Here is an 18643-nt window from a genome sequence, read left to right on the forward strand (position 1 = left end):
CTTCTGCTTTTCATCACCACCTCCAAGCTGGCTGCCTCCCCATGAGAAGTCAATCCCTCTTCAAATCCATACTGTTTTTTTTTAAGTTCATCCATGAGCTCACCTCACCTTATCCGGTAAGCACTATCTCTCTCTGCACTCCTCTGTGCACTTCTGCTCCATCATCCGCTGTAATCTCTCAGTTCTCCACCTATATTCTGCATCCTCTCCCTTTTGCTGCTCCCACATTATTCTTCTGCATTGGATCGCATCATCCTCCATGTTAAAAACCCCACTACCATCCACTCCTTTCAATCCACACTGAAGCTCCACCTCCTAAGCCTAGAAGAAGCACTCATCACTTTTGCTCCATAACTATTTCTGTCCTGTCCTCCCACTGCATTGGAGTACTTGCATATATCCAATCCCATCAGAATACTGTCTGTTGTGTGTTTTACCCCGGTGTATTTATCTTGTATTCCCTAATACCACGCATGATCATATCCTCCTATGAATGACAGCTACTAGAGAATGGCCCAGTATATTGATGGTTCTGTTGTAGTGTTTCTGGTTGAAACACCCTCTTCCCTCAATACATCATTACATAGAACAAATCGAAATAAAGCTGCAACAGGGGAAACAATTGTCCCTCCAGAGTATAAATCAATGTATGTTAGGGAATACATCAGAGTATTTCCAAATTATTGTTTGAACAGAGACTTTGAAGTCTATGCATATATATAAAAAAGATGTAGGCAGCATAGATCTTGCCAGCCAGCATTTTTGATTGTTGGTATCACAGGTTTCTTGGATCAGCAAGGATATGTATGGGATATGTATGGCATCTATCTTTACTAAACTGCAAGATTTCCACATTCTGAATCTATTGGAGAAATGCAATGGTTTTTTGAGAGAGAACTTCAAATAATGCTTTAGCATAATCAAGACGGGAATCTTCTAAAGCTCCGAACACAATTGGCAACTTGGGGAGAGGAGTTGGCCAATCAGATAGTGAGGAACACAGTGTCACGCTCACCTGATTCCCACGGAGGCGCAGGTCTGGCTTCGAGTGCTGATGCTTCTTCAATGGTGAAGCGCAGGACTCTGAAGATGGACAGCTAGGGCCCCTCTACTCTGGCTTCTCTGGCTCGTAGGAATATTCCCCTGTGCGTGAAAAGGGAGTATTACCTACTGACGGAATAATGCTCAAGCCTCCCACTCCCTTCCAACCCTCCACGATACCCTTCCACGATTCCCCGTGAAGTCTCACCTTAGGGTCTGGAAGGATGAGTTCTCCATCCTGCTTCTGATGCAGGGGCGCGTTGAAACCCAGTTACTTCACTGGATTGAGGTTTGATGGAAGTTCAAATAAGCTTGACTATTCAGGTAAGGCGCTGTAAGAGTTCTGTTGCAAGTTCAAAAGTTCAAGCTTAATAATAATGTTCATTGTCTTATTACAGCAAGCGCTAACGCTTATGTCTTTTTCCCCTTAGGGGCCGGGGTTCGGAATGCCGGAGATATGGCGCCGACCCGAAGTGAAACGTGCAGTTCCAACAAATGACAGGTAAGTTCTGGATGAGCGTTCGGGTAATGTCTTTGCATTCGCTCATTCAATGTCTTTGTCTTTTTTCCCCATAGGGGCCGGGGTCCGGAATGCCAGGAAGCGGCAGGGCCCGAAATGAAATGGGAATGACCCAACAGGTAAGTCTTAGAAGGAAACTGAGCCTTTCCTATTCCCTTCCTTCTCTCACCTTGTTTTCCTGTCTTTCTCTCTAGGCTCTGGGAAGTGGCTGCGGATCCGGATGATCGCTGCTGAAGATGGAGGTGCCCAGGAAAGGGGAGTGAAATGCAGCGCTGCAGCGATCGAAGCGAAATGCTTTTAAAAATGATGTCTTCCCTTTCAGGATCGTCGGTGTGATGTCTCTGTGATACAGCTTTAGCAGGTAAGGTCTTCTTTCTCTCCAATTCTCTCTTATCTCCCTTTACAGGTGACCCAGGATGCTGACAGGCGTGGCTGAAGTCCAGATGCAGGAGCTGACACGGTGAGCGTCCAGCTGGGAGGAGCAGAACAACGCGAAGCATGAGTTGCTGATCGGGCGTGGTTTAAATAGCTTTGGAAGAAGTTCCAGGTATGTATCCTTCCACCGATCAGGTATGTATCCTTCCCCGACCACACCCAGGTGGAAAGTAGTCCCACAGGTAAAGTAGTTCCATTCAGGCCTCAAGAGGGCCTGGATGTAGCAGCATGGTCTGCATCAGGTAAGTGCACATTAAAACACTTGAACACATGTCTAGCTTTATGAGCCTGGCGCCTAAGGCGCCAGGACAGGGGTCCAACATGAGCCTGGCGCCTAAGGCACCAGGACTGTGTCCAAAGGGCCCCAGCTTGGGCCCACTGGCACTTCCCTGGGGGGAATGATGCCTGCCTCTGGGTTTGCTGGGTCGGACCTGGCTCCTTGGAGGTAGGCATCTTGACACACAGGTGTAATCTGCCAATGTCCACCCGTGTTCTATATGGCAGTATTTTAAGATGAATGGGAGCAGAAACGTTTTATTTTTAAAAGGTGGCTTTTGTAACTGCCTTGATTTCAGGAATCTCATTCAGAGTAGAGTCAAAGGTGATGCATCATTCCCTGGTGGAATTATTGCATGAGGTTTTGCAGTGAGAACATTATGGGAAGGTGAAATAGATCACACCTTCATTGCCCCATCCAATCTGTTATTCAGCCCACATCCTTTTTCAAGACTCTTTCATCCACGTTTAATTTCTTTTGTCCTCTCTTACATTCGTGTACTAGCCACCTTATCATTCCATCTATGCTTACATCGAAAGGGAACCTTCCTACTGCATTCCTTTCCACTGCTCAATGTTCAACCCTTTTCTCCTCAAAGCCGTAGGTGACCTATCCCGATGATGTAAATCTGGCTGCATTTTACAGAAAACATCCTATTTCACTCTTTCTCTAGCACCATGTGTTATGATGGCTGCATTACAGGGGTTCTTTTAATGCTCACCCCAGCAACAGGAGACAGGGGCTCTACTCTTAGTTGATCGTCACACCCAAACTCACTACAGGAGACATCTGTACCAGTTCACATGCATTTTAAATTTTACTCTTTCATTTCACTGCAGCCCAAAACTGAGGTAAGTCATTTTCTGCACACTGTCCTCTGCTATCTCCCGGTTTCTTTTTAATGGGTGTATGTAGTGTTTGAACATAGGCAAATGGCTGGACTGTGGAAATGGGCAGAGCCTCTACGTTGGCCCACAGAGAACGTCCTCTAAACGAAGTACCAATTCTGCTTAAGAGTTTTGTATTTCTATATTTATGCATATAATTCATGAAATACTGCCCAGATGTCTTTATACGCTCCCGCTGCCTGTTTTGTGGTTGTGCGTGTTCCTCTCTTAAATTGAGGGTATTAGCTTATCCTGTAACTGATCTTCTACTGTCCAAAACTTCCTGGTCTTGAGCAGCTTCAAAATCTCTTACTTAAATAGTTTGTAATGGCTTGGAATAGCCATTGTTTTTTTATGGCAACATTTCTATGATAGGGAATAGGATGCTGATTGTGGATTGCCTCTTATCAATGACCAGGTGTACTAGGTGTACTCTATACCAGGCTTCTGCACAGTAGTCAGCCACTCTAGCACAGTCTCAAACCATATGACCTCATCACAATTCTGCATGCCCGGCAGTCTTCAGAGTTAGAAAGTCTATGTAACGTCCAGTACAATATAAAACATATTCGATCTTGTGTATGGATCTGGGACACCTCGTTGCATTACCGTTTTGCCAAATTCTTCTTGTCTCACCCTCCCACACCCCCTCTACTCTAGAAATTCAGAATACATGTTCCTTTACTCCGCCACCTATACAAAAATATGCAGCGATAGACTAACCAAAATGGCTGCTCACGAAATGCGGTTAAACGGTCGTGACGAAGTGGGCGGATTCGGTTCCATATACCTTCCACCTTGCTTTCAAGTATACACTTGAACGCTCACATCCAGGTTCAAATTAATGATACATTTTCAGTTTTCATTTATTTTTTCATTTATTTCATATCATAGGCTAATACTGTGCTATTAGGATATTGTTCACCTCAAATCAATTTAAATCTGAATTGTAGCAATTAGGGGCACATGGTTCGAAATGATTCAAATCAATTGCAACCACTACCAGGGTGAATCCGTTCCCCAGATACTACTATCCGAATCCCATCGTTACTGGGCTGACTGATTCGAACTGATTGCAGTCATTATTGTAATGCTTGCAAGCATGACTTGAGCCGAGCACTTAAATACAGTATGCTTTATCCTCTTCCCTTAATAGAGAGTGACACGTGCCATTCTGCAGCAGCAGCACTCCCTCGAGCAACTCGAAGAGATGGTTCGCGAGTGCTTCATTTCCTCTGATACAGACGACGTGGACAATACCGACAGGATGACTGCGATCTTCAGTCACAAGCAGGAAGTAAGTTCGAAAATCTTTGCAAAAAAATCTATAATGACATTTATGATGTGAGCTGACATTGCTGCGAGCCGCCCGCATAGAAAACTCTCCATTATGCCTCATGCCGCGGCTGTTAGCGCTATTAGCCACGCTGATTGCATATCTGATTACAAAAGCCCTATTTGAGCTTCCACCGCTTGCAGTGATTTTTGTGACATTCGATGCATTACTGCTTTCATTAGAAATAGGTGCATGGAAGTTAGCAACATTTCCACGAAGAAGTGGATCTGACTACAGCTTTTGAATGTATCAATTGTGTATCCAAATAAACTCAGTTACATAATCACATCATTGTTTAATGATAACATCCACTATTTGAACGATTAGCTACATTACAGCTTGAAGTGTTTCATATATATGTATATATATTCGGAGACACATAGGATCCCCTCAAAATTCTATTGCTAATAACTTTTGATTCGAGTAATGGCTTTGGCCAGAATTTCAAAAGTGATTAAAACCCTGCAGGCCACCTCAGACTGCAAACTTTCGTAAAGATTAGTTAAAAAAATCAAAACGTTATTAAAAGTCAAAACATTTTTTTTCTCCCAAATTGCGGCCTACTTCCCATTCATTTTCCCATAGACAAAAAAGGTCAATTATTGCAAAAGGACACGCCCCAAACTGCTGGATGGATTTGGATCAGGTCTGAAACAACCCTGGGCACTAAGCATTGACTTGCATGCCATGCATGGTTTGGGGGTTTTCCATGCTGTACTTATTTTAAAATTTGACAGAGAAGGGGGTGACACCTTCTCCAAAAATTATAGTTATATTGGAGCATTACAGAATCATGGTTTTCAGAAATTAAACAAATGCCATCTTGTTTTTCTCCTGATGCAAGAGATATTTGAGGCTATAGCAGTGAAAGGAGTAAAAAGATATTTTTAGGTCATAAAACGTACAAATGCCATCAAGGTACAGGTGGGGGGATGGCTAGAAAGCATTGAGTCAAATTTGGGAGTTGGACGATCTGAAAGCAAACTGCGTCCCAGTAGCAGTCTGTGCCCTGGGGAGATGAGCATTTTTTTCCTGCTGTTTGATGTTTGACTACAGATAGAGGTGTGTATGTTTATGTGTAGTTCAGTACCCGAAAAATCAGTGGCCATGGCCAGTGATTTAATTGCCATCCAGGTCTCCCATTCATCATGCAGTAACCACAATAGACTCTGCTTAGCTTCAAAGTGAGAAAGGGGCCAGCCTCCTCAGGGCATGTTGCCTGACAAAGAAACCAAACTTACAAGACCACCTAGAGGAATGGGCCAGCCCTTTTCTTGCATTGAAGCTAAGCAGGGTCATCCCGCTTTGAAGCTAAGTAGGGTCAGTCCCGGTTACTGCATGGATAGACATCTGAATGGGCATCTGAATTATTTACTTTTTTAAACCGTGCTACTGTCAGTCCTTGAAGGTTTTGCACTGAGAGACAATGTTTGCCTTTTGCTGAATTGCATTCTGGTATTTGTAGTCTTCCAGTCAATAATAAAAAAATAAAAAACAGTTATTTTAACAGCAACAGTGGGTTTCCCATCCCCGCAGTAACGGGGACGAACCCTGCTTGGCTTCAAAGTGAGGAAGGGGTCAGCCCACTAAGGCCATGTTACCTAACATATGGTCCCTCACTTAGAATACCACTTAGAGAAACATGGCCTAAGGGGGCTGGATCCTTCCTCACTTTGAAACTAAGCAGGGTCGGTGCCGGTCACTGCATGGATGGCAGACAGTCCACGGTTCTGAATGCCATGTGTTTTCTTAGTTTTAAATATCTCATAACACACAGCATCCGTATTTTTATAAAAACAGAAAAATCACATTTATGCTGAACACTGCTATCATACAACCCTGGCCTTAAGAAGTTCGAGATGCAGCACTTGACCATTATGCTATAATTATGTTATTGTTTAGATTTTCACAAGTTTCATACCTAGCCTTTTATCATTGAACATATTAAACTATAGGCTAAGTATGAAATTTATATCCCATGACAAACCAAGCCATTGTGGCCTATTGGTTAAATGCTGGCCCTCGAACTTTGGCAGACCAGGGTTCAAGGCTATATGTTTTTTATTTCACTTAATTTGATTGAAAGAAAAGCAACGCAAGTGGGAGGTGGCGAGGTTTGTTGCAGTGCAGTCCTGTGATCTTATTTAGCATGAGGGCGTTTAGACGTGGCTGCAATGTCAGCCATGTCCAAACATTCCACGTGCCAAAATAATGGCACCGGAATGGCTTTTGCTGAGAAAAAGGGAGCGCCAAAATGGGCGCTGCAGCAGACTCCAGGTGTCAAATCGTCCCGCAGCAAAATGATGGTACTGAAACACGTGTACCACTTGGAGAAAGCTGCTTAACCAAAGTGTGTGCTCTATGACAAATAATTGAATCTCACTGCGCATTGCCTAAAAACATTCTCAAGGTTTCAAATATCTCATGACACACTGCATTTGCATATTTTTTTTAAAAATGTGGAACAGTCACTCCTTGAAAGTTTTACACTCAGAGGCCCTCATTACAAGTCAGGCGTTAAGGGTTTAACGGCGCCGTCAGCGCCGTTAACCCTTAACGCCTGATTTACACTTTAACGCCTGATTTTTGCAGGCGTTAAAGTCCAAGGCGCTAAGCGATCTTGGTGCTAATTATGGCACCGTAATTTACGGTGCCGTAATTAGCGCCTTCCCCATGCCCATTATGCCCTATGGGGCAAAAATGGGAATGGGGAATTACCGCCCCACTCACCTTGGAATGGGGCGGTAATTCCGCCATCCACCATGGCGGAATCGTAACCTTAGCGGCATGGACCATGGTGCTAATAGCACCATGGTCCACCGCCGGACTTGTAATGAGGGCCAGAGACTTTTTTTGCCTATTGCTGAATTTCATTCTTGTATTTGTACTCTCACAGTCATGATGGGCAGAATAATGCCTCAATTGAACACTTTTTGCCTAACATAGTTGTATAATGATTTATATATTTGAATGACAGTATGGTATGTGTACTTTTCAAGTTAGCTTTATAAAGCTGATTATTGTTGAAAGCCAGACACGGGGGTGAGGAGGGGAAATGATGAGAGGGCAAGTAAGTCATGAGTATTTGCCCACGATGTGGCATGAGAGTTTGCAATCCTGGACACTGGTGCAGATATTTTCCCCTGATTGTGGCTGCTTTTCAGGGCACAAGTAAAGGACATATGTGGGTGAAGAGCATAACTTTCTTTCAGAGGGCCGACACAACCCATTGTTTTTTTTTACGTTGGCAAGCTTGCTCAAGTATTTGGCTAAAAGGATTTTACTCAGGTTGTCATGTTCCCAGTGCAGACACTTACTCACAAGACCACAAGCACTTGTTTCATAGTGGGATTTAGTTTTCCAGGGAATATTTCACGACAGATTTCTGGGTTTTAAAGGTGAGCACCTTTTCAACTTTGCCAGTATATGTTTTGGAACATTTCCTCTCTCTGTTTTTTTTTCTGGTGTTCATTACTTTTTTTTAAAGTCCAATGCTATTTTGCCTTGCGCACTTTCACCTAAGGAGTAGGTCTGTATTATTAATGTTAATTATGTATGGAATAACAAAACCCTTGACATTCAAGGAAAAACTTTAGTTGCAGGGATGTTAAGGTGTGAACTTAATGCAACAAAACAGCTGCAATTCAGCTAAAACCACCTTAACTTCATGTCCCCCTGTTGCGCAGCCTATGACCACAATGATGACATCAAAGATCAAATCACTGAATTACATGTTGTATGAAAACACTGATGACAAGAAAGGTAGTGTTTTAAAAGATAGGCCCTGAGTAGTAGGCCCAGAAGACATTTATATTTGGTCATGGCCGCCCAGTGGGTCTGAATGAAACATATTTGGGGAACATGTACAGTGGACATGGCACCTAGCGGGCAACATGTCAAGGGGCCATGGTGAAAGGCCATGGCCACTGGCCATGCCCGAAGGCCATGGCTAGTGTGCCCAAAAGAGACCTAGTGATGTGGACATGGCCAAAGGCTGGGGGCAGAGGCCATGGCTAGTGCACCGGTTTAGGAAACCTATTGGAGCAATATGTATAGTGGCCATGGCTAGGGTGACAGGAAGAAAGCTATTGGGGCAACATGTGCAGGGGCCACAGCCAAAGGCCAGGGTCAGTGGTCATGGGTGAAGGCCAAGGCTAGTGAGTGGGGAAGAAAGGTTGTGGTTTAAAAGATACAGTGGGAACGGCTGAAGGCTGTGCTCATTGGCAAGGGCCAAAGGCCTTCGCTAGGGGGGCCAAAAGCCATGTATACCGGCCACGGGCAAATCCTGTGGCCACCAAGTGGGCCTGTAAAAAAATGGTGGTATAAAAAGCTTGAAATTCACTGAAAAAACTTCTGTTAAAATGTAGTTAAGTTGAACAGATTTAGCGCAACAAATCCCCTAAGAAATTCAGTGAATGTGGGAAGTCATGTTCAGCTTAACTCGCCACATTCCCATTGATGTCCCCGATAATGCTGTACCCCATGATGCCATTTTGTATGTCAATGTGATTCCCTTCTCTTAAAATATGTGTATGCAGATTGGCTTTGCAACGGGAAAAGTGCAAGTTCAGCTGGTCATGACTTGCCATAGCCACTGAATTTCAAGAGTTGTTTTGCGTTAATTCTTTTCAACATAAGTACACTTTAACTAAAGTTTTTTCAGTAATTATATATATACTTAAGGATGTCTGTGCAATGAGACTGGGCATGCACTCAGGTAGTCCCATTTCATGGCTATAACTTGACACAATGCACAAACAAAATACATTGAAACAGAACAAAACACATCTTCCTGTGTGTTCTGCTGTCAAATAATGGTTTACTTAACAGTATGCACCTTACGCATAGTTCCCACCTCTCCTGGCTCAAACGCAACACAAGTCCAAAAACAAAACTGACTTAACGCCTCAGGACAAAACAGCACCTCAGACACACACAGAAAGAAAGAGCAGCTTTTATCTAGTGCACAACACCAGAGGATTCAGCTGGCTTTTCCTGGACACCTAGCTGGCACCATTCCGTCTGATTTGTTTGCAGCGAGCTTAGCAGAAATCAATTACTGCACAACACGATACATCTGGTTTGCTCGCCAGTAAACAAATCAGTCAAAAATGTAGAAGCTGAGACAGACGGACATGAAAGGTAAGGAGGCCGACTGTGGTTTGTTGTGTTTGTGTTGTTGTATGTGTGTGGGGATGTATGTATGTGTGAGCATGATTGGGGGAAGGATGGGGAGGAGGGAGAACGGAACGGAGAGTGGGCCGCGGTGTCCCCCATAGAATACTAGGTAATTAGTGGGGGGAGGAGGGAAGGGGAGATCATGGGGGTTGTAGGTGTTTCCCCTGCATAGGAGGATGGTGGGGAGGGGGCGCACAAGGGAAATTATGTTTCTCAGAAATGTGCTAATTCACTTTTACCTAAGAGACCCCCAGCTCTTTTGCTGGACTTTAGGTCTTTTAATTTCTAACCTGGAGAGAGTGAGAACTTTTCCCCACTCTCTTATGTTTTCTTCTGTGATTTGGACTCTGTGTTTCTTTTGACTTTGGAGTATGACAAACTTTCCTGTGCACCTAGCCGGCATCATTCCGGCTGATCTGTTTGCAGCAAACTTACCAGAAATCGGTTACTGCACAACACAATACATCTGGTTTGCTCGCCAGTAAACAAATCAGTCAGAAATTTAGAATTTGAGACAGGCGGACATGAAAGGTAAGGAGGCCTACACATTGAGACACACAGCACCTTCAGTGCAGTGGCACAGGGAAGTCTCTTAGATTTCCCAAAGGTTTAAATACCTTCTCTTGGTGAAACTACTGTTTCCAAGAGCAGTGAAGTGAAATTGACTTTACTTACATTTTGTAACTTTCATGACCCAGCACACACTATCTTACAATCGGGTGCTGGAGGGGTTACTTAGTATCCCCTTTGTCTATTTTCTCATGTCACATTTTTATGTTACCCTTTCTACAATTAATGGCTGGTGGCAGTGGTTTACTTTTTACTACCACTGTGTGATTTTACTGTGGGCTGCAATTGCAGCTGCAGTAAGATATCCATGCGTGTCCATTTTGTCAAAATGGCCCGTTCTTCTTTTTTCACCATTTCTTGTTGGAAAGGTCCTTCTTGAGATTTACTCTGCGCGCAAACCAGGTTTGGTCCCTTGGTTCATTTTGCCTTTGGCGGGATTCATGAGTGAAGCCCGCCTCTGGCTCCAGCATGTCTGGCAAGTGCAGGAAGTGAGGGAGGTGCCCAAAACTCCCTGTGCTTAGTCTCCTTGGTTACAGGAATGCACCCAAGGACAGCCACCCTGCTGTGTGATTGACAACTAGGCTGAGAAAGAATAGGGGAAACCTGCATAAAAGGCGAAACTTTTGGCTTGGAAGGCAGAGTCGACCACTGGATGAAGGAAAAGACACCTGCTGCAACTCCTGGACTGTTGGTTTGCCCAGTGAAGCCCTGCTGCTATGCTGAAGCTCCGAATTCGCCTCGACAAGAGAAGACCTGCAAAGGACGACTTCTCCCCTTGGGTTGGTGGGACCAATCGACCCCAAGACAAGCTCCCCTGAAAATCCTCTCGGAACTGGCTGTTTTTCCATTGCTGCTACAGGAACCGAAGTGCCAGGGAGAGGAACACCAGAATCGAGTGAATGTCTTTAAGTCGGACCTGAGCTCCAGGAAGACCCTCCGGACTCCCAGGAAGCAGGACTGACCAAGCCTGAACCACCTCATCAGAGTGCTGGACCCCAGATGCGAGGAAAGTCTGAAGTGGAATCCGAGAACCGCAGTGTTACTATTTGCTATAGACGCAAGGAGCTGAAACGCAAAGTACTGCTGAATTGAAGTTTGCCAATTGCTGCCGCCGACCGTCCCATTGCAGTGCAGGAGTCCCCAGACGTCCTCTCTCTTGTCCCTATGACTGCAGCACAGGAACAACAGGATCTGCAGAGCTGTACGGGAACAGAAGCCAGCTGGAACCATTTCTTCTAACCATAGGTACTGTAACATTAAGAGGACTTACCTCTTGTTGTGTAGCCTTGCTTGTTCTCAGTTGAGACTTGTCTTGGTTGCATTTGCAGAGTTGCTTGCAGCTTTGCCCTTCACAATCCTCCCAGCTTGTGGCCCCTCTGTGATTTTTTATTTCTACAAAGACTTCTAAAACATTGTGCAAGACTTTTACTTACCTACAAGAAGAGTTTCAGTTCACCTAGACTTTTCCCCAACTGACATTGGTTGGTCTGGCTCCCTGTAAGACTCTTCTTACCTCTGACTTTGTGTTTTACCTTTCCTCCAGGAAAGGGTTAATTTACTTTGAATTGGGGGTGTAAAATTACTTACCTGCTGCAGAATACTTCCATAACCTTTTGTTTTATACCCAAACCCTTTTCTTCGACACCAACTCAGCATTGCTCTAAATATACCAGTGATATATTAATGCTCACAGTGTCTTAGTTACTTAAGTCACCTCAGGATGTAGGAACCATCTGTGTGCCATCCAAAATAGGTATTTGCTGATTTAGAGAAACTTAACAGTGTGTATTTTGAAGTGTCTCTGTGTGTTGCTCCCTTCTGATGAAGGCTTATTGAACTGACTGTTAAATAAATTAATACATGTTTAATCTAGAAACCTTGAGTGTAAGTGTTTGTCTGAATACTGGACACTGTGAATCTCTGTGTAAAATCCCTATTGCTCACAATGACCCCTCTTGAAATAAGCCTCTTTGTAGTACAAACATATACCAAAGGTTGGGTTCCTATTGCCAGGAGGTCAAGGTTGCTTTAGTCTCCCAAAGGGTACTGCACACAATCTTGTCTAACACTCAGCCTGCAGGCTATGACTTTGGATGTTTTTAATCACACTCACGTGGTACTGGGTTGCGACATCCATACTTGCGATGTTGCGAGAGCGCTTCATGGCCTCCACCAGTAGTGATGGTGCTCTGGGTAGAAGTTGTAACACCAGCCCTGAGCCCAACTGTTCCTTTTCCTACCTATGACACAATTTACAGGACTTAGGAGCACTATCAGGGAACCACCCCCACCTCAAATGATTATTTAGATAGTACCAGAGCAGCTTCAAGTGTTGCAGGATGCAAGGGGTTTGGACACCTTTCTAGAGACAGCATTGAATAAGCAGGTACCTATTGCACTTTCAGAAGAATTTTCTTCTTAAATGATTTTGATGAAGAAGCAGCAGAAACTTGAGGTGAAGGCACACAATACATCTGATGTTTTGTTTCTGCAGATTAACACCACACCTTGAATGTTATCGTTTCAGAAGGAATGGCACTGATCCATACACCTCACACTAATTCCATTGCCACCGTTAGTGGTGGGTATCAGGGAGTCGACTTTGTGTTAATTTGGTAAACATCTTTTTGGAACCCCACAGTGTGTAGGTCAGAACCGAGAATGGTGATTTTATGCAGCCCCACTGCCGTCGAGAAAGAGAGGACATTATGTAACGCCACCTGGTGTAATATGTTGTCTATGTCGTTTTCTCCGCAAGATATTTTTCAAATATCCTACGTGTCCTTGTGGCACGTTTCGAAAATGTAATACATTGCTTCTAAGAAAAATATATTAAAAGATATATCACTGAAGTGGCTAAAATGATGTCAATGTTACATGTGCAAATTACCAAGGGGGGTCCTGGGAGTCCCTCTGCCAGACATTAGTCCTGGTAACGAGGGACTTACCCAGAGTCTTTAGCTCACTATCTTTCACAGAGAAGAAATATCCCAAACATATCAGTCTTTGTCCTGCCCTGGGGCAGTCCAGCACCGAAATGCTAGGCAATTCTCCTCTGAACAAGAGTACCAACAGAAACCCCAGACACGTGTTTCGGTCTGGTTGGACCTCATCAGTAGGATGGATCTGTGCCTCTCTAAGAATAGTGAGCAAGGGGTCCACGTCTGGATTCCCCTAGTAACTTAGGGTGAGACCCAAAGTTACTTGCATATGCAAATTAACAAGGGGGGTCCTGGGAGTCCCTCTGCCAGACATTAGTCCTGGTTACGAGAGACTTACCCAGAGTCTTCAGCTCACTATCTTTGATAGTCCATCCTCATTCTATTTCATGACGTCTGTTGAATACCATACTCCACTAACAATCTTCCTTCTCGAGCTCTTCGCTCATCCGCCTCCAACTCCCTCAGGGTCAGTCGCTTCTCCAAGCTACAAGTTGGTGGTAGATCTCTTTCTTCGGCTGGGGCCTCTCTCTGGAACAGCCTCCTTGCCTCTCTGAAAATTGAGGATCACCATCTCTGGTTCCGCAAGCACCTCAAGGCTTTCTCTCCTCCTATCCCTTGCTGGCTGAAACTGAAACTGCACTGGTCACCTGGCTACCCTCTGTTCTTGGCCCAGGTCCCCTCCCCGCCAGTTGCACACCTGTACTGCCCCCCTGGCAACCCTTGAATTCTGTGGCTGTTTCTGTATCCCTACAGCCCCTACCAGCACTTGACACCTGATGTCTGCACTTACCCTTGCACCTGCCACCAGCTGTCCGCACTTCTTATTTATTGTTCCTATTTATTGTTTCTATTTATTAACTGTTATCCTATGTACTGCCCTTCCCCTCCTCCCACCCCTCACTCTTTCCCCTTTGCCACCTCCCCTGCACATGTGTGATCTCAATGTCACCTGGCCTAGTGAGATCGTTGTCTTCCCTCTGTTCCCCTCTCTTGCCTCGTCATGCCTTGAAAAACTTGTGTAGGCATGTTATAAATGCCATATCATATCATATTATGAATACGATTAGTTGCTTGCTCACCATGATCATTATTAGGTAGGCTCATCTCACAAGGAGCATCAGGGCGGGTAGTTTGCATTGGGGGTGCATGGTATGTAAAAAAGAAAAATGATTTGATGCTGCTCAAAATAGCAGAATTCTTGTACATGAAAAATAAAACCAGTTCTAGAGTGATGCTCATGACTCGCAATACATGATCCACAGATTAACATAAATAATGCTCATCTTTGTTTAGTTTTGGGTAATGGAAACATATTGGCATAGGTACATTCAGTATTTGACCTTTTTTAAAAGTAACACGATTGGAAGGTAGATGTTTCCTCAAATCCATATCAATAGTTCAATATGGAGCATCATCTGTTAGTGTTTGCTTGGACAAACCTCTATTGCCACTATTACACTGCAACTCCCAAAACACTATTTCCTGCACTTATTAGCTCTTTAACAAAATTTAGTGAGAATTATTCTTGCTCTTCACCGATGTCGAGTTAAATAATGGTTTCTTCAAAACTCGTCCTACATTTGTTCACCACATGCTATGTTTCCATCACAGACATACTGTTGTTGTGCCTGCATTCTTCTTTATATCTCAATATGTTGTGGAGCAAGAAGAATGTTTATTATATGTTAACCTGAGAAAGCACTTAATTAAGTCCTTAATAACTTCAATAACTTATTGACCTTCGGGTCATTCGAGGTTGATGGGTCAGCCTTCTGGAACCATAGTTAAGGTTATTGTCTGCCACCACAGGCTTTTCTGGTAACATTGTTTTGTAATTAATGTTATGGTAAACTACAAAAATACATTATGTGGACATGCATACATGTAGTTGCACATGTACACAGTTTATTCCACACACTGACACCACAAAATTGTCAGATGAAAATGAAGATCTCTACTAAATGTGGATATGTTTACTTGAGAATAAAGCATGTTTTCATGGTTGGACATTAGACACTAGGTTGTGGTACATCGAAACTTTGCAGTAGACAGAAAATACTTTCTTAGAACACTTGTGGGGTTAGTACCCTCTTTCAGTGGTTTATCACTCCAGCCATTTTCGAGAACTTCGCACAAAAGATGCCAAAAGCTCACAGAGGTGGGGGCATCCTCTACAGAATGAAATTACCATACCGCCATCTCGTCGCCTGGTTCTTCCACAGATACAGGGGGTCATCTGGACCTGGGCATTGGGGCATTAATGAAAATGGTTTTTAATGTATGGGCCCCCATTAGTTAAGGTATTCATGCAGAAAAAGTGATTGAAAATTGGAATGTGTCATCCTCTCAATGAACATGTTAATGTTTCTATTATTTACACTTTTTGAGAAGTCTAAGATATATTATACCCCGAAGATTTTCAGAGCACCGTGTTTGTCCCTAACATGATTCAAGTTGGAACACCTTAGTCATTTTATTATACACATGACATTTGCCCCAAATACTCAAACAGCCTCTGCAATTGTATTAGCACAAGACTGGTTTGCTAGATGCATGGGCACTAATCTCTAGTGTTGTGTAACCCAGCATAGGATCCTTATGTGAGCCTTGCTGCTTTAATTTGTCCAGTGTGTTCTGTCCCCTGGTTTGCTCCCATCTTTATCATGTCCTCCTTCCTAATTCTTTGTTTCGTTTCCTTTTTTGTCCATTAACAGGTTTTCAGACTTTCTGCTGTAGCCCAAAAACTAGCAACCTCATATTGTCTCTCCTATCCAGCCTCTTTTGTGTGAATAACACGCCGATCATCTTCGAAAGGGATCTCCCAATTGGGTGATCAGTTTCTTTTTTATACACAAATGGTGAACACGTAGTGCTGGTGACTTTCCCCAAGGCTAGGCCCTTACAATGGTACAGCCCATTGCAGTGCGCAAAGCAGTAGTTGTGGTCCCTAATGCTAACCGTATTCACCTTTTCCTCGGTCTGCCCTATGGGCCAGGCTTCCAGGCTTATCATTTAATTTCCCTAAACAAACGATAAAATGCATGTATACATTTTTACAACCAAAGTTGTGATCAAACATATAGGGTAAACATTTAAAATATTTCCAAAGACATATCCTTAATTAAATTACTGGACAGAGTAACACTCATCTAAATAATACATGTAGAATACGTAATCTGACACAGTTTACGACAAAAAGCGATGACAGACTCAGATAAACATTTTAAATCAAACTGTTGGTTGAGGTGGAAGGCCAGGATTGACTTTAGCCTCAGCCATTTAGTCACCGACTTTCTGGACTCTAGGTGGTATCATCATCTTTAGTGCTTGGGTCTTTTAAGAGCTGCAATCTGGTGTACACAACCAGTGGCATTCTCGATCAACCTCTCTTTTATGGGGGTTTTCCTCAGATCAGGTTTGTATAGATTTAAACATTGTATACATACGATTATTTCTCAGCTCACTCTAGGACCCTATGCCCAGCTCCCCAGCATACAGCCGTGTCTCACAAGGATTGTCCTAGCCTCACTTTGGGACTTGTAAGCTTCCCAGAATGCAGTACTATCTATGGATGAATGGACAGCCTCATAGGGAAGGTTTCTCAGTTTGCTATTGAATGTATGATGCAGTTTCCCAACATACAGTCGCTTTCCCTTCACTGCAGGGATCCTAATTCATGAGCCCAGGGCGAGCATCAAACTTTTCCCAACAAATCTCCAGAAACGTTCAAATACTTGCGAGCCCCCCAACCTCCAGAAATTCAGAGTATTTGAGTGATAGCAAAACTAATTCGCTAAGCACTAAAATGTGTGCTTTCAGCACTTTGTGGCACAGAGAACTTTCCAAAGTCCCAGGCTTGCTATTTGAATTATTTCGAAACAATTTGCAACAGAAAATCAGTGAAAAAGTTTGGGATTTAAAGGGAAGTACTTTCGTACTTGATGCTACAATCAATTCAGTATTTCAGATGAATAGATTTTTAGATGTATCCTGGCTGTCTGAAAAAATAAGATTGGGACGTGGAGCTCGAATATCAAAAATATCAAGCTCAGGAACGACGAAATAAGGAGGGCCTCATCACGACTTTGGCGGTAACCCTTAAATCCGGCGGTAGCGCTATTACCGCCGGATTTAAGGGTCAGCCGAATCAGGGCGGGAAATCCGCCGGCGATAAGAGCACAAATTTTCCCCATTGAGCCCAATGGGGAATGGGGCATTCCCGAATGGGCTCAATGGGGACTTCCAAGTCCGCCCAACTCGTGATCCCGCGCTATTAGCGCCAGGGGCTATGGCGGTCGTGCTAATAGCCCCCGCGCTAATAGCGTTAGCGTTACCGCCGAGGTCGTGATCAGGCCTGCAAAGAACACATTCCGTCATGACTCACGCTGTAGCATTTATAATTCTGTTGGTTGATGTGTGATTCTCCTTGTTAGATGTCCTCCTCATGAAGATATGTAATAGCATCTTTGAACCAGCATCATTCTTTGCACTGGTCTACTTCAGTTTTAAATAATAACGGTTGTATTTTTTGTTCGTATTTTACCTACTGCTGGTGATGCCATATAACAAAGCAGCAATGAGTGTTTGTCTGTAATGACAGCCTACATCGAGAGCATCATGGTAATTCATTAAGTGCCACAAAATGCAAATATGAAACAAAGTATGAAACATGTATACTAGAATAATGTTCTAATAGTACAATACCCTGTCTCTCCCTGTATACGACTGAAAAGCTCATTGTTTTCTCTCTTGTTGCTCCTCGTTTTAGCTTTCAGAAAAGCTTGAGGCCACCAGATCACTGAGGTGCAAGCTTGTTCAGCTGAGGAATCAATTGCTCCCGTTGGCCAGTCGTGGGGCCGTTCTCTTCTCCACTCTAAAGGCTCTCAGGCCTCTTGCCGCTGAGTACCAGTTCTCCTTGAGGTCATTCCTGCAATTGTTCGACAAAGCCATTGGGGCCCGCAACCTCACACAGGATTGTGACATAGAGGTAAGCTAAAGGGTCCGCAAACTCTGTGAACTGTGGGCACAGGCTTCCCAGCATCATCTTGGTTCTAAACAAATCCATCACTTGTAAGGGAAGGACTCTTATTTGCATGATTGGTGTCATATAAAGATCGGGATGGGACAATATATCAGTGAGGGACTGGATTACTAGTACCCACTCTTCAAAGTAAGAGTCAGGTTTGCTGAAATCTGTGGTTGCGGAGATATGGTCCTGCACCTCTGGGCTACAGGCTTCACCTGGCAAGGCCGGGATTCACATAAGGGGTGCTTTGTGAGATGAAGGGTGGGCTGACTGCAAGTGCAAGGGACCCGTAGCCAGCCTCACCAGGCATACTTCCCAATACTTGAGCAGATAGGAGGGGCTGAGGGGTGTAACAGGAATTCCATTTCTGCCTCTATTTTGCCCTCTGCCTTCAAAAACAACCACGCCAGCATGAGATTTCCATGCTAGAT

At 43.9% G+C, this 18643-nt stretch overlaps 1 protein-coding gene across 1 annotated transcript in view; it reads left to right on the forward strand.

The window, feature by feature from the left end:
- Window positions 1–18643, forward strand: part of LOC138487325 (uncharacterized) — a 2513852-nt gene that overhangs the window by 1843449 nt on the left and 651760 nt on the right. The window contains exons 77-79 of the mRNA XM_069613924.1: window positions 3113–3124; window positions 4317–4457; window positions 17955–18173. Coding sequence (XP_069470025.1) covers window positions 3113–3124; window positions 4317–4457; window positions 17955–18173 — 372 coding nt within the window. The remainder of the gene's footprint in view (window positions 1–3112; window positions 3125–4316; window positions 4458–17954; window positions 18174–18643) is intronic.

This window comes from Ambystoma mexicanum, chromosome 9 (genome assembly GCF_040938575.1).
Source record: "Ambystoma mexicanum isolate Mex_15411 chromosome 9, UKY_AmexF1_1, whole genome shotgun sequence".
Classification (NCBI taxonomy): Eukaryota; Metazoa; Chordata; class Amphibia; order Caudata; family Ambystomatidae; genus Ambystoma; species Ambystoma mexicanum.